General features: G+C 31.1%; 1 protein-coding gene across 4 annotated transcripts in view; it reads right to left on the bottom strand.

The window, feature by feature from the left end:
• The window catches only part of LOC118181650 (uncharacterized protein CG43867-like), a 404,498-nt gene that overhangs the window by 94,290 nt on the left and 295,495 nt on the right, over positions 1 to 14,713 (bottom strand). For all 4 annotated transcript variants that reach the window (XM_035350823.2, XM_035350824.2, XM_035350825.2 and 1 more), the window contains 3 exons: positions 13,782 to 13,854; positions 9,448 to 9,551; positions 28 to 316 (listed from right to left, as the gene is read on the bottom strand). In XM_035350823.2, coding sequence (XP_035206714.1) covers positions 28 to 316; positions 9,448 to 9,551; positions 13,782 to 13,854 — 466 coding nt within the window. The remainder of the gene's footprint in view (positions 1 to 27; positions 317 to 9,447; positions 9,552 to 13,781; positions 13,855 to 14,713) is intronic.

Genomic DNA, 14,713 nt, shown 5'->3' with positions numbered 1-14,713 from the left:
CGAATTATGTTCCAGCTTAGGCATTACCTCTATGGGCTGCCTTCATAGGAGACATTCCAGATCCATGGCACCGAGAAAGAGAAACTGGTGAAGCATGTGGTGGAGGGGAAGGAATGGAGGATACCCTGTGATACAAAATATGCTTTTTTTCAACAGGGCTATTCTCACCAATACCAACAGTAAGAGAAGTAGATGATTCTGTGTCACCACTAGTAGTCTGTGATGAAGTTGTAGTCATTGTCACTCTTGTTTCTTCATTGTCAGAAGAATCAGATGAATCACCAGTAAAAGGAACAGGTCTGATTTGAGATGCTCTCTAAATATTTAATAATGTTAGTAAGCAATAATTAAAATTTAAATATGAAAACCTTATTTGATGAAGTAGATAAAATGAAAAGCATGCTATGACAGAGAAGAATACATAGTAAACAGATCAAAATACAGTAAACAAGAAACTACTTCCTTAACTTTTCTTTAATTATCAAGGCATGAAACACACTTGAGGCTACAACACAATGATAAATAGCCTATCAGATTTTGAATTTGACTTAACTACTCTAAATCATAAAAATATGTACATATATATAGTATATAATTCCGATAACTGCACACCTAAAGTCTAAGGATTGTGAAGATTAGAAAATTTTGCAGGTTATAACTTCAGTCTTTCTGAGTTTTGCAGGCATTAAAGTGCAAGTTGGCAAAAAAAGGCTGAACAACCCGCAGACACAAATTACACAAAAACTAAATGCGCACGCATGATTTAAAAAAACCACATTTTAATAAAATATCAACTTTTTAATATAAAAAGTATTAAACATATACATATAATTAAACTAAAATAATACTTGTACTTATTATTTTGCTATTAATTTTATCTTCCACTTGTAAAAAAAAAAAAAAAAAAAAATCAGTAAATCACAAAGAGATTGTAATGAATTAACCTTCTTTAAGATGCTCTTTATGTAACTTAATTGAACAGTTGATACATGAATACTGTACACAGCATTACAACACACTAATATACATATTTATGTTATATATTACTGCCCATTTCCAGGCAATGACAAATTTTAGAGATAAAATACATATATAACTGTTACTATAGCTTTCAATTATCTTCACTTTTAGTTCAATAAACAGTACTTTATATAACACCAGAAAAAGTTGTTATATGAGATAATATAGTTACAAAATAACATAATATATAGTTAAAGGAGGAATTTAAAAAATAACCATTTTGTCTGTCTCACTCGATCCTGATTAATAATTTTTTTTTTTTTTCTTTTTTGCTACTTTTGCAGCCAACTTCTCTAATTTCTGTTTGCGAGCTAGTCTCAATTTCTTTTCAGCAGCTTTTTTCCAATCCATTGTTATTTTTTATGGTTTTATTTTCTTCTTTATTTTCTGCGATGTTTAATTGCTTTTTTTTTTTTTTTTTTAAGATTCTCGCTCCTCCTTTACTATCTCTAGCTCTTCTTTGTATAGTTTATGAGCATTTCTTAAATTTTTACATAGAGTTTTGTGCACTGGAGAATGCAAGTGGTTATCTGTATGTCCGACAGATGGCGGCAGCACCGATCGCTGAAATGATTGAAGTCAACTCTCGTTTGACGGTTGCTTGCTCTTCTTTGATTCGATATTCGTATGCATCTAGTCCTGCCTTCCCACATAAGCCCCACCTACTTCGTCTTGATGTAAAACAACGTATTTCGTGATCTCTAGCATGACGTAAAGTTTTTTTACGAAGAAAAGAGGTGTCGAGGTGTTTTACGAAGAAGTGTCCTCCGTTTACCCGCCCCCCATTTGCCGGTCGTGATTTCTCAACTGTTCTTATTGATCTCAGAAACAGCCCGGGTGACGTTCAAAAAAGCAGAATTCTGTGAAAACGAGGAAAACTTTCATGCCTGGTTTTGTTTATATTTTCCTCTTTCCTGTATTTAATTGTTTTTAGACGAATAACGAACCTTGTGATTTTTAACACTAAGCCTAAAGCCTATTTTGCTGAGTGTAAGGCTGGTCCTTAGGGATAAATTAAGAATTATTTAATGAAAATTTATTTAATGCAAAACTATTGTTTTTAAAACACATTTATAAACAAACAAAAAGTCAAAACAAATTCAAGGAAAAAGGGGATAAATAACATGGAATTTTCTTGAGAAAGTAAAGAACTCTTTTGTAAAAATGCATTAAAGTGTTTTGTGTAATAAAATTACATACCCACCAGTGAAATTAATGCCAACGTTATTTTTATCCTCTTAAAATGATAAAAGAAGAAACAGGTAAAAAATAAATAGACTAATTCAAATATTCCAGCAATATTATTTGCTCAAAATTAAATCTCTATACTAAATTCTCACCATTCTATTCCATACATGCAGAGATGGATTAATAATACCACTAGCAGCTTACAAAAAATGACGATTTAAAGATTTGGGGTCATTAAAAGAGGTTTTTTTTTTTAAAATTTTTATTTTCTGTTGTCACATTTTTAATACTGGAATGACTTCTTCAAGGCTGGTTTCAAAAATCTATCCCTATTCATTCGTGATGCAAAAAACTTGCTCACTATGTAGAATGTACACAAATTAGCTACAATGTGCATTTAAGTTGAAACTCAATGTCTGAAAAGCTGTGGATAAATAAAATCTTTACATATATTAATCACATGCACTCAATAATTTACAAAGATAATCGATTGTAATGATTTATCTAAAACAGAAAATTTGCAGATACATCATCAAAGTTTATTAGTTTATTATAAAAAGAGAGCTCTGATGCACATGCAGAATATGCTAAATAACTTCATTAATGGAATAATTTGCTTCTGCATTTAAAGATAAATACAGAACTTTCTTAATCATATTTGAAAGAGAAACACACTAACATAAAATTTATATTTTGTTACAGATTTTGAATAAAATCAATACATTTGGAGATTAATCAGAAATAGGTCCTTCTTCTTCAAGAGCAAAATATTGCCCCCAAAGTTAATAATTTTATTCAAAATTTCAGCTAAACTGAGGATGCTTTTTTTTAAAATTAGCTTTACATACATCAGTAAATTTGAGACCCAAAATAGCTGGGATTTTGGCAATTCCTGAATTTAAATCTCTTGTGATGACTAGTAGAAAATATAAAAGCACAGACATGAAATGGTTGTTTGAGATATTATAAAGCATTTTTATGACCTTAAGCGAACCAAAATTTACTAAAAAAGCTCAATGTTAACACTAATATTGTTCCATTAAACATTTATTTCAATGTAAGTTGTTAAGCTTCCCCCCCCCCAAGTTACTTAACTGCCTTGCCTAGAATTCCCACTAAACAGACTGCAGAACTCTTCATTCTCAACAATCTCTTTGTCACTTTTCTCATTATCGATAATGATACTTTCTGGAATTTAAATGATACTACAAAGTTTGCTATCCGTTAATTGACTAATGACTGGAGCATTGTCACTGCAACTGGCTAGCTTCCTGCAGAAAATTAAAACTAACATTTGTTGTACCAAAATGAAAATTCAGAAAGGCATGCCGAAATACATCCCAATCAATTCTGAAAAAAAAAAACTGGCAAATAAAAAAATTCAATTACCATATTTGACGGCATATAAGACGCACCCTTATTTTGATGGCCACATACAAGGCAAAAAAGTTTCAATAGCATGGTTTCTTTTAATTCTCACGTTTTGTAAAAGCCAAATAAACAATTATTGATGCAATTACTGTCACGTATAAGACACAGGTAACTTTTTTGAGACCAAAATTAGGAAAAAAAGTGTGTCTTATATGCCGTCAAATATGGTAATTTCATCTTCTTCAAAGATCAGAAAAAAGAAAATAACTTACAACAATCCACAACACAAATGTAATGACATCTGGAAAAAAAGACAGCAGAAGACATCCTTAAAATAGAATAAGCTGCAACAAAAATATGGGAAGAGCTGATAACGGAGACTCAATATTGCAGCACTTTCCCGCGTTTCGAAAAACAGTGAAATGGTATCGAAAACTGTTTTTTGCTTTTTTGGATATGACTGATTTTAATACAAAAGTGTCATTCAAAAGACCGAATGGTAAAAGCATGCCATTGTTACAGTTCTGATGCAACTTAAAGCATCAGCTAATGGAAATATTTCGAAAAAAAGGATTAAAAAATATACATAAAAAAATTCATAAAATAATCCTTTACATTTTGTTGGACAGAATATCCCAAAATTATATAAAATTGTTACTGAAAATAAAAGAAGGTGTTTATTTTGTTCAAAGACTGAAGATGTTTATTTGTTCAAATGCTAACAATCACCAAAAGCTAATTCAGCGTGAATGCACAACTCGTGATGTTGGATTGTGTGCTGTTTGGAGTTTTGAACTACAATGGGCAATCAAAACGTTCCCGAATTTTGCTAGAACTCTTTATCATCACAAAAAATTAAGTTTTTTACTACCACTATATTTATTTACTGCTGGAATTCATAACAGGCAGTGTGATGGCAGTGTAGTTGGAGGTAGGATGGTGTGGCAATAATTTTTCCAGATGTCAAATTTCGAGCAAAGTACGAACATCAAATTCATGTGAAAAATAGGGAAATTTGCTTCAGAGAATTTGTTAGCCTTTCAGAGAAGTTATGGTGATGATTCTTTAAAGGAAAGAGCCATTTATGAGTGTTTTTTAAGATTTCAGAGTGGACAGGAATCCTGGAAGAGAAGAGCTGACATTTCTTGAGACGACTGTTACTGATGACAAGACATGGGGTATATGCATATGACCCGAAAAACATCATGGACAAAAACCACGTGGAGAAAACAAAGCTTAGGGAAAACCGTCGTGGTGCAAAACATCATGGGAGAAAAGAAAGCAAAGAGAAAACATCACAGTTCTAAAACATCGTGGTTGAATATAAAGCTGTTTTAAAAATTTGCAGTTTAAAAACATCGGCGTTGAAAATATTGTGGTAAAAAATAAAGTACCTACAAATCATTGCATGATCGCACACATGCATTTTCAGGTTTTAAAAGTTGTAAATGCATGTTTGAATAATGATTTGGGAGCATAAAAAGGAAAGGGAGTTTTTTTTTTTTTTTTTTTTTTTTTTTTTTTACATTTCAAATTTCTGAATGAACTAATAAATTTTTGCTGAAAACATAAGAAGAAAACTTAAGAAACATTTGAAAATTGAAAATGAGTAGAAAATTAATGCAACTTATAGAAGTAAACGGAATTTTAAATTTACATAGTTAATTAACAAAGGCCATTAATAAATTAAGCTTTTTTTATAAAGTTTGAGTGATATTTTTTATGAAAAATACAGTCTAAAAATGCTTAGAAAAAAGGAGATAAATAATTGCATGAGGTTAGCTGTATAAAAATTGCTCAGTTAATTATAAAATTATTTTCTTTCACATTTGTTAATCTGTTATTGCTTTAGTTAAAATTATATCTTGTTTTGTTTGCATTTATTCTTAAAGTGTCATTAACATTTTCATGTATAGTGGTGCAATCAATTTTTTGGATGTTGATTTGCTAGTTATGATGAACGTCAGTTAAATAGTCTGTCAGTATGAGACTTGAAAAATGCATGTGTGCGATGCTATTATCATGCAATGATTTGAAGGCACTTTATTTTTAAACTGCGAAGTTTTTTAACTGCTTTATTTTCTAACACGATATTTTGTACCGCAATGCTTTTTTCTTCACTTCTTTTCTCCTATGATGTTTTGTACCACAACATTTTCGCCTTGCATTTTTTTTTATCCACAATGTTTTCGGCTGTAGCCGGAGAAAAAGATGCAGTCAGCAGAATGGCACACAGTGTCCTCTCCTCAACCAAAGAAATAATGCCATGTCAAATCCAAAACAAAAGTGACACTCACTGCATTTTTCGACAATGAAGTTAGGGTCCACCATGAATTTATACAAGCTAGACAAACTGTTAACGGCCCTCTTTTTGAAAAGACTGAAGGAGGGAATCCAAAAAAAATTCTGCCAAATGGCAAAGGGGATGGTCACTATAGTGCTCCCCAGGCTCCCTATTCAGCGGATTTAGCACCGTTGAATTTCTGGCTTTTCCCAAAGACCAAAATGGGCCACAAAGGTAACCTTTTTTGCCCTGTAGAAGACATCAAAATGCATGCGATGGCTGAACCTCGGACAATATCACAAAAGAACTTTCATCATTGTTTCCAGCATTGGCAGGAGGGGTGGAACAAGTGAATGTGCTCTGAAGGATCTTAATTTGAAGATAATTAAGTAAATTGTCATGATTATGTAACTGGCTGTAAAGAATTACAACTGAATTCCGGGAACTTCTTCGTATATCATACCATAAAATATTTCTAGCTTTTCTAATAAATAATAATAATAATACAGCTTTTCTAAATAATAAATGCTCTACAAAGCATCTGTACATGTATTTCTTTAAGTTTCCAAGTTCATTAATGAAGATAAGTACTCGTCATATGTAATTATAATTACTAATTTTGCTCAGGCAGCACACCGATTTTATGTTCCTTTTAATTTTCTTTTCAATCACAGTAATTAGAATCTTTAGTCCAGATAAAGTAAAATATTCTATATCTTTCATGTGAAAATCATGGTATTTTGATGAAAAGCCAATTTTATAGCAACTTGTTTTTCCGTATTAGACTTAACCATAAAAAGTGCCCCTGAGCACAGTGAAAGTCAACAGTGCACAGATCATGGGTGCAGGAAATGACTTCATTTTCTTTATGTTCAGAGTGAAGAGGTAAGAAAAGACTTTTGAATCACCCAATATATTTATCTCCCATCAGCAGTTTTAAAAATCTAGAGCAAGGAAACACAAAATTATCAATAGTTATTAACGACCTTTCATAAATTTAAGGAACAGGATTTTCTTTATAGCATTTTATAAAAACAAGGAAAAATATCAAAACAAGCTCCCAGAAGGAAAAGCACTCATTACACAAATGTAAAATGAAAGCTAATGTTCATACAATACAAACATTTGGCACTTTAACACAAAGCAGTACTCACACCTCCATTAATATTTTCATTTTCTAAAAAACTACTTATATGCACATCCTTAAACTATGTTTTAAAGATATCATTGGCTAAATGGATAGAAAATGCACCATAAAAGTAACTATTACATAGTCTAAAATCAGCAATCTAGTTACAGAGCAAGGGATTTACAAGACTTCAGAAAGCGCGCACATGTTATATTTGAAGACTTTTCTGGCTCTTTCAGCATGGTGAAAGAACACAACACTGTTTCAGCTCATATTACCATGCATTTTGCTTCAAAAACAACATCTGCTACAATCAAGAAACTAACTTCTTGTGTGTCTGCGCAAGCTGCAAGCTAAGCCAAGACATTTAGACTATTTCTTTAATAAATATTACAAAAGTATTTTTCTTTTCATGATTCATGCAATAATGCACAAAAAATGCTTTTTAAGAAAACGTAAGCTTATGCTTAAACTTACATTTTTACATAAATTAAAAGCACATGCTTTAAACAAAAAGGCTCAGACACTGCAGTACCATGGGCTCAGGTTCGAATCCTGGAAATATGCAAACCTGCAACTGTAGAGTTTTAGTGAAATCGATGCTCTTAATATCTGTCCATCCAAATGTTTTCTTCAGAGGTTGCTTTTGGACAATAAATATTCGTATTTTATTTCCCGGAAAGTTTTCGGTCCAAACTGGAAGGGAGATTAAGCAGACAGCACTTACAAACATTACTTATGCAGGCTTCCCCTCCCTCATAGTTGCAATAAAAGAAAAAGAAAATCCCCCCCATTTTATAGAATCCTTTACAAATTTATTGCTCACAGAAATATTTTATATTTCTTCACAAATAAGAATACTCTGATATCAGGTACAAATTTTCTTTGACATATTTAAATTACAGTACAAAATCCAGAATCTGGACTTGTTGGGACTTCAGCGATTCTGGATTTGGCATTTTAGATTATAAGTTTAAATTCAGTAAGATGGCATGTAGAAATTATAAAATATGAAACTGTTATTTATGATCAAAGAAATATCAAAATTTACAAAAAAAAAAAAAAAAAAAAAAAAAAAACTTAATATTTATTTGTTTACCTTATTAAACATTTCTTTCAATGTATGTGCTTTAAGCTGCTTTATTTTTTTGTGCTAATACTTTCTCTTTAATTCTGTAGACAGACATAATATCTTGTTCAGTTACGTTGTTCAAGTCCTGTAACTGTTAATTCGAGAATTCCGACTCTTGTAAACTGAAATTTTCTCGTTTTTAGTAACTTCTCTGTCACTTTCTTCACTATCGGTAGTGATATTTCTGGATTTAGAACTATACTACAGATTTTGCCATTCATTAATTCATTGATGATTGAGAAGCATTATCATCACAATGAAAAACTTCTTTTATATAATCTTCATTTATTACCGCGTCTCTACATTTCTTTACAAAATCTGTTAATTGGAAAATTTGACCTTTGTTTTGTGATATCCGAAAACCTTTAAAATTAGCTGCTATCATCATCAAATTTAGCTATCCTTCACTACATACAATTGGCTATGCATGAAGAGCTTGGCAACTAATGACATGCTGTTCCGTTAAATTTTATCTTGCTTCTATTGGGCACTGACACAATTAAGCCTGAATTGCATTAGTTTAGTTATTTATTATACTTATGTCTATTTCTTGCACATGCTTAAGGCTTATCAGAGTTCTGAATAAATATATTCCCACTTATACTTCAGCCTTATTGAGGGCCAGCACTAGATAATCTTACCACCTGATGCAGTCTCTGTGGGTCCTAAAGTCTGCGACTCAGTGCGGCTATAGGAGCTCTGGCACTTGTTCTGGGTTTATGTGAATAACAAGTCAGTTATTCTTAATTCAAATAGAACTAAATTTAATATTTTAGTCTATTAGTATTACGAAAAAAATCTATTTTTAGCATATGGAAAGAAATTTTTGGTAAATTTTTCCTCGTCAATATTTCTTAACTTAAATCTGTAATCATTGTCAAGCGTAACGTCAACAAAAAAGGTTACCATTCTTCTTTACTATCCAATTACTGACATAAAAATTTTTTTTTAGGCATCGCTACATGAGTCATTACTCAAGTTGCCATGTTTTGTTGGTATCAGATCAACGATGTATCTATATGGAATGTTTCAGTTTGAGATGTGCGTCAAAGCAGACACGCAACAATGGAGCCAAATTATTGATCGTACAAATTTATGCTAAAATGATTGTTTCTTCAATAATAAGGTATTTTATTTAGTGTCGAAGTGAAATTAAGAATCATGACTCTCCAAATGTTTTATTATGCGTGGAGGGGGAATAAAATGAGTTTGCATAAAGCCTACGAGAAAAACATCATTGGTGGTTTAGAAGTCCAAATATTGGATGTCTGGATTTCGGACTTTGTACTGGATTTGCATATATAATGCGAACAAGATACTTACTCCTTTGACAGTAGCATAAACTGGAATATTGAGCTCTGTAAATGCAGCATTAGTACAATCTTGATCCCAAGATAAATTCTTACACTGATTATTATTTGAAGAATCTATAAAAAATTTACCTCAGTTAACATATGAATATAAAAATCATATGGTTAAAGAAAGTGATTCAATCTGAAGAAACTGCATAAAATTTACTTTATTCAATTTTGGGATTTTCTTTATTTGGATGTGTTTAATATTTCTCACTGCTGGATTGCTTGTTTGTCCTCTGACTAAGTTTTAAATTTATGTTATCTTTTTTTTTATTATAATTTTGGCATTTCTACTTTATTTTAATTTAAAATTCAGTAAAAAATGTCTAATTTTATTATTTTACTTTATTTGACATTGGAATTTTTACCCTGCATCATGGAGGATTTCAAAATTTTTAGATGAACTGTTATAATTAAATACTTTCGAATGGTTCATCAGATAATTTTGAATACAGAAATGCAGTGTTTTTCAAGTGGCAGGGGGATTGCAATTGACTCTGATGCATCCTCTACATAATGTTACATCAGATTTGATTGGATTCCTCTTCTTTTAATTTCTTTTTCTGGTTTTGGTATATTTTTTCTGGTTTATGTAATTTTCAGGTTTTTGTTTCATTTTTTTAAAATTCTTATTTTGCATATTTATATGATATTTTGCATATTTATATGATATTGGTATTGAATTTAACTTCTTTTGGGCCTTTGTATAAAATTGTTTCCAAATTACTTATTTTTCGACTACACTGACCAAGTTTTAGCAGCATATTGCATGGAAGTTCTTCAAATAACTATATTTTTAAGGGAAAAAAAAATCTGTGATATGTATGATATTTTTGGCATGGGAATGAAAAAAATTTCTATATATGCTTAAACAAATAAATCAAAGTTGTCCTCTGCACTTAATACTGAATTTGTTTTAGAGAATTTTACTAAGGAAAAAAGATAAAAAATGATGTCTTGGAACTTTATACAAACAATGGGACATTTATTTATTAACAGTCTTAAGTTCTAAAGTTTTAAATCTGTTCTGCTTAGACAATATGTATCAGTTCTAAAAATATTTCATTTTAAAATTACAGTTTTTAAAAGAAAATTGAATTTAATAATAGCTTTTCATCATCCTGTTCATTTACTTGGTCTATTACCCTCATTTCTTTCTTTTTATAAATACCTGAGCTATATAAGAATGGGTGATGAGAGTATAAAGTAAACACAGCAAATTTCTTTTAATGCCAATGACATCTTTATTCAAAGTATGGGATCTAGGATTTCAAAACACATTCTGCTACAATGTTTGATTTTGGTCAAAGTGACACTTGAAAATATTGCATTGCTTATTATCAAACTTTAAAAATTTAATAAAGCAATCAATCAACCATGTGAAAACACCTGCGACTGCCATTGAAAACTGTTTGCACTGTTTGATTTCAAGATTGCCAAATACCAGCTTTTACTTAAGACTAAACAGATTGCTTTAATTTTATGTATTTGTTAAAAATAGAGTAGAAACATATTTTTAACATATACGGGTTTCATGAAATATTAAAAAATTTTTAAGTCACAAAAGGTAGTACAAGTGAATGATGGTGCAGGAAAAATTTTGCAAAATAACATAAACACAAATTTTAGTCCACACAAGTTGGTCAAAAGTAGCAAATTTTTGAAAAACCGCACAATTTGCCAACATTGGCTCTACATCTAGTACTGAAGCTAATTTTTTTCTTACCTCATTTTCACAGTAATCAGTAACACTATTCATTATAGTTCTATAGAGGCGCTCTGCATAGTTTTACTGACAACATTTATCCTGTCTAATATATAACACTAGACATTTATCATTACTAGAAAATTGTAATCTTCTATTTGTGTTACAAGAGTCTCTGCTTCATGTTGTGCTACAGGATCAGAAGCAGGTATTCTGAAAGTTCATAAAAGGCATCTCAAATTCTCATGATTGAATTTGTAATTGTTTTTAAACATTCTATTCTGCACTCCCATCTGGTCTCACAGAAAGGTTATGTAGTGAGGCAGTTAACATGGTTTTTTACTGCATGCCATTACCCAAGAGAGGATGAAAGAAAACAATGATGTAGTAAATGTAGACAGCACCAAAAATAAAAAGTATATTTCAGGCAACTTGTTACACTAAGACAGACCACCAAGTTTAGGCTATGAGATCCACATGCCATATAAAACATCCACACTTTTTTTTTTCTTTTCTTTAAATGTTCTGCATCTGAACCCCTTATTTTTTTCCTTTCATAACTGAACCATTATCAAAGTCGTGGCCTCTGCAAGTCTATGTTCCTATCTATTTGAAAATCATGTATACTTTTGTAAAAGCCTTGATCTCTAATTTCTATAAGAACTTTACAACTAACAAAATTTTCCTTTATTACAATATCTTCTACATAAAAAAGATCGCATTGTAAATGAAAGCTGCTCCACATGATTTATATCCGGTATACAGTCTACAATAAGACTAAAATATTTTGTTGATCTAGCTCAGTTAAGTATATTTTCCTGACCAGAATTTCTTAACAAAATGATTACTTCATTCTAAATATTTTTACCACAACAGTGAAGTGAAGTTTTAGACAACAACCCAGCATAAATGTTTACTCATTGTTAAATCAAATTTTCCAATAATGCAACATAAAAAATTCCTGTTGTGCAGTGTATATAATGTACCGGAAGTTCCTCTGAGAACCAAATTGCTTTCAGCTAAATACTCAGTGACACTCATTAAACATTCTAAAACTTTACACCAATGCTCTTGTTCTTTTTCCATTTGTGACTGAAGCTCTGTATCAGTAATCTTATTAGACTGTAATTGCAGTGATGCTTCAAGGCATTTCTTCAGACATTCCAGATGATGCACTCAATTTTCATTTTAATGTAACTATTCATAAGCATGCTTCCAGTCATTAATTCCAGATATTAAACATTGACTTAGTCAGGAAGCAACAATTCTGCAATAAAAGCAATAAATTTTATTGGTGCTCTGAATAAATAAACCAGTTTCTAAGAAAATTTTCACCATTATTCCCTCCCTCTACATCATTGTCACAGATCAACTTTATTTGGACCTTTGGAAAACTGTACAGTTCATTTATAGGATGTGTCCCATTTATAATGATGTCATACTTTCATCTATTCATAATTCATCCTGCCAGTAAGCTGATTCATTGTAGCTGACATTATTTTGGTTGAGTTTCCAAATTTACTTTCAATATTCCCAGTATTCCTGACTGTAAATGTGATTTTATAACCTATTGCCTTCAACTGCATAACAGCTGTGACCATCTTTTCAATTCATGCATGCAGTTATTATTTCAGAAAGTACAGTACTTTTTGTGGTTTGAGCTTATAGTCATATTAGCTTACGGTCATTTTATGATACCTGGACAGATGGATAGATAGATATGCAGCTGAAAAAGTTGAGCTTGCATTGATCCCAATATTTAACTTAGGACTAAAAGACATTGATGCTCTGTTTCTTGACTGCTTCTTCTGGCTGAAGATGACTTTTTCTGTTCTCATAGCCGGATAACATTTTTGGAGGCATTTCTCAGTTTTAGTAGCAGAAAAAATTAAACAAATCTAAACTGGCTACGCAAAACAAATAAAAACACATTACAGCACATCACAATACACAGCAGAAAACAAAAACAATCTCAGAAACAAGCAATAAAATACTGTTTCTAGTTCAACATTGGCTTGGTGCTGCCATCTCTCTCTCTAAATGTAAATAAGGAAAGAAAAATGTCAGTATCTGAAAACTAAAGGGCAATAAAAAATGCTATAGCTCAGAAAATTTTAACAACATTAATTTTTTTAAAGGACCTGAAACTGCCTCAGGTATGTATTGCTTTTTACAAAGGTAAATTAAAAGAAAAATAATAATATATGTTGAATTTTCCCATGTTTATAATTCCAGATTATGTTCCTAAATATTGCCTAAACATTTTGGTTTCCCACACAGAATGGTGTCACCAGATACATCACACTGGTTCCTGCATTTGCAGGAGCTGACTAACTTTCAATTACATAAATGAAGATCAAAGGGTATGATAAAATTTCAACAGCATATTTATGTTCATTTTGTTTCTTTGAATACATAAAACATATTACTGAACTGATCATTTTGTCATAACAGACATTTCATTAACATGAGGCGATGTAGTTTATTATATTTCTTAACAATTTACAAATAATTTAATTGTACAAATGTCATCAGGAACAATGACTACAAAGGATATTAATTGTTTAAGTACAAATAATTAGAAAGGAAATATATACCATTTGCAGGCACTTGTGGAACTTCTGTTGAGCTGTTTATCCCATTAACAGCTACTTCATAAATTCTTGATTCCTAGAATATAAAACAAAAGAACTCATTCAAAACCAATCATTTAAATATAATAAAAAATTAAACCCTCAAATATTATAAACTGGAAAAAACTCAAACTAGAAAATAAAGAAACAAATTAATTTGGATTCGAAAATTTAAAATATATATATTTATATAGAGAAAGATTGGATTAAAAAAAAACTTCTTCCGATATATAAACCACTAGAGCGCTATCTGCTCAACCAATCGAAGTAAAATTTCAGATATTATTATTTGAAGGTAAGCACTCGAGAATGCAATGTTTTAAAACAATACAGGCCTCGCCCTTATGGTAACAGTGAAAAATTCAAAATTTTGAATGGAAACACCCACCTTTTTTCCTGTAAATTGGTGAGTGCGCTGAGACATCATAAATGGCAGAAAAATACACACGTGATGAAAATTACCCACATAAAACATCTGCAAAGAACAGCAATGCAAAGGTCCAATGACAAAGCATAGAAAAAATGCAATGATGCACTTTGCATAATTCACAGGCATAGACAGTAGAAGCACCAATCACAGAAAACTATCAGCAAACCTTAATAACCTTTAAGAAGCAGTGTGAGATGACTGCTGCTTCAATCAGGGACAGTGAAAAGTCGTCAATCTGGACACCCATAATCCGGACCTCAAAGCTATAAACTTTCTGCGCATGCGTCAATGCAGAATGCATTCACGCATGTGCGTTTAATGTGTAACGGACGGTATAAGCTAAGCTCAAATTATCTAATTATCTATTTCAGTTAATGTTGCAGATTGTGTTGTTCCTTAATCTGCTAATAGGATACGGCTAATTATTTTTTTAAGACTGTTAGAGCAATTTTATAAAAGTAAGCTT

The sequence above is a fragment of the Stegodyphus dumicola genome, chromosome X1, assembly GCF_044657685.1.
Source record: "Stegodyphus dumicola isolate Sdum_Otavi_A_Nest chromosome X1, ASM4465768v1".
NCBI lineage: Eukaryota > Metazoa > Arthropoda > Arachnida > Araneae > Eresidae > Stegodyphus > Stegodyphus dumicola.
This window is presented reverse-complemented; position numbering and strand designations above follow the sequence as displayed.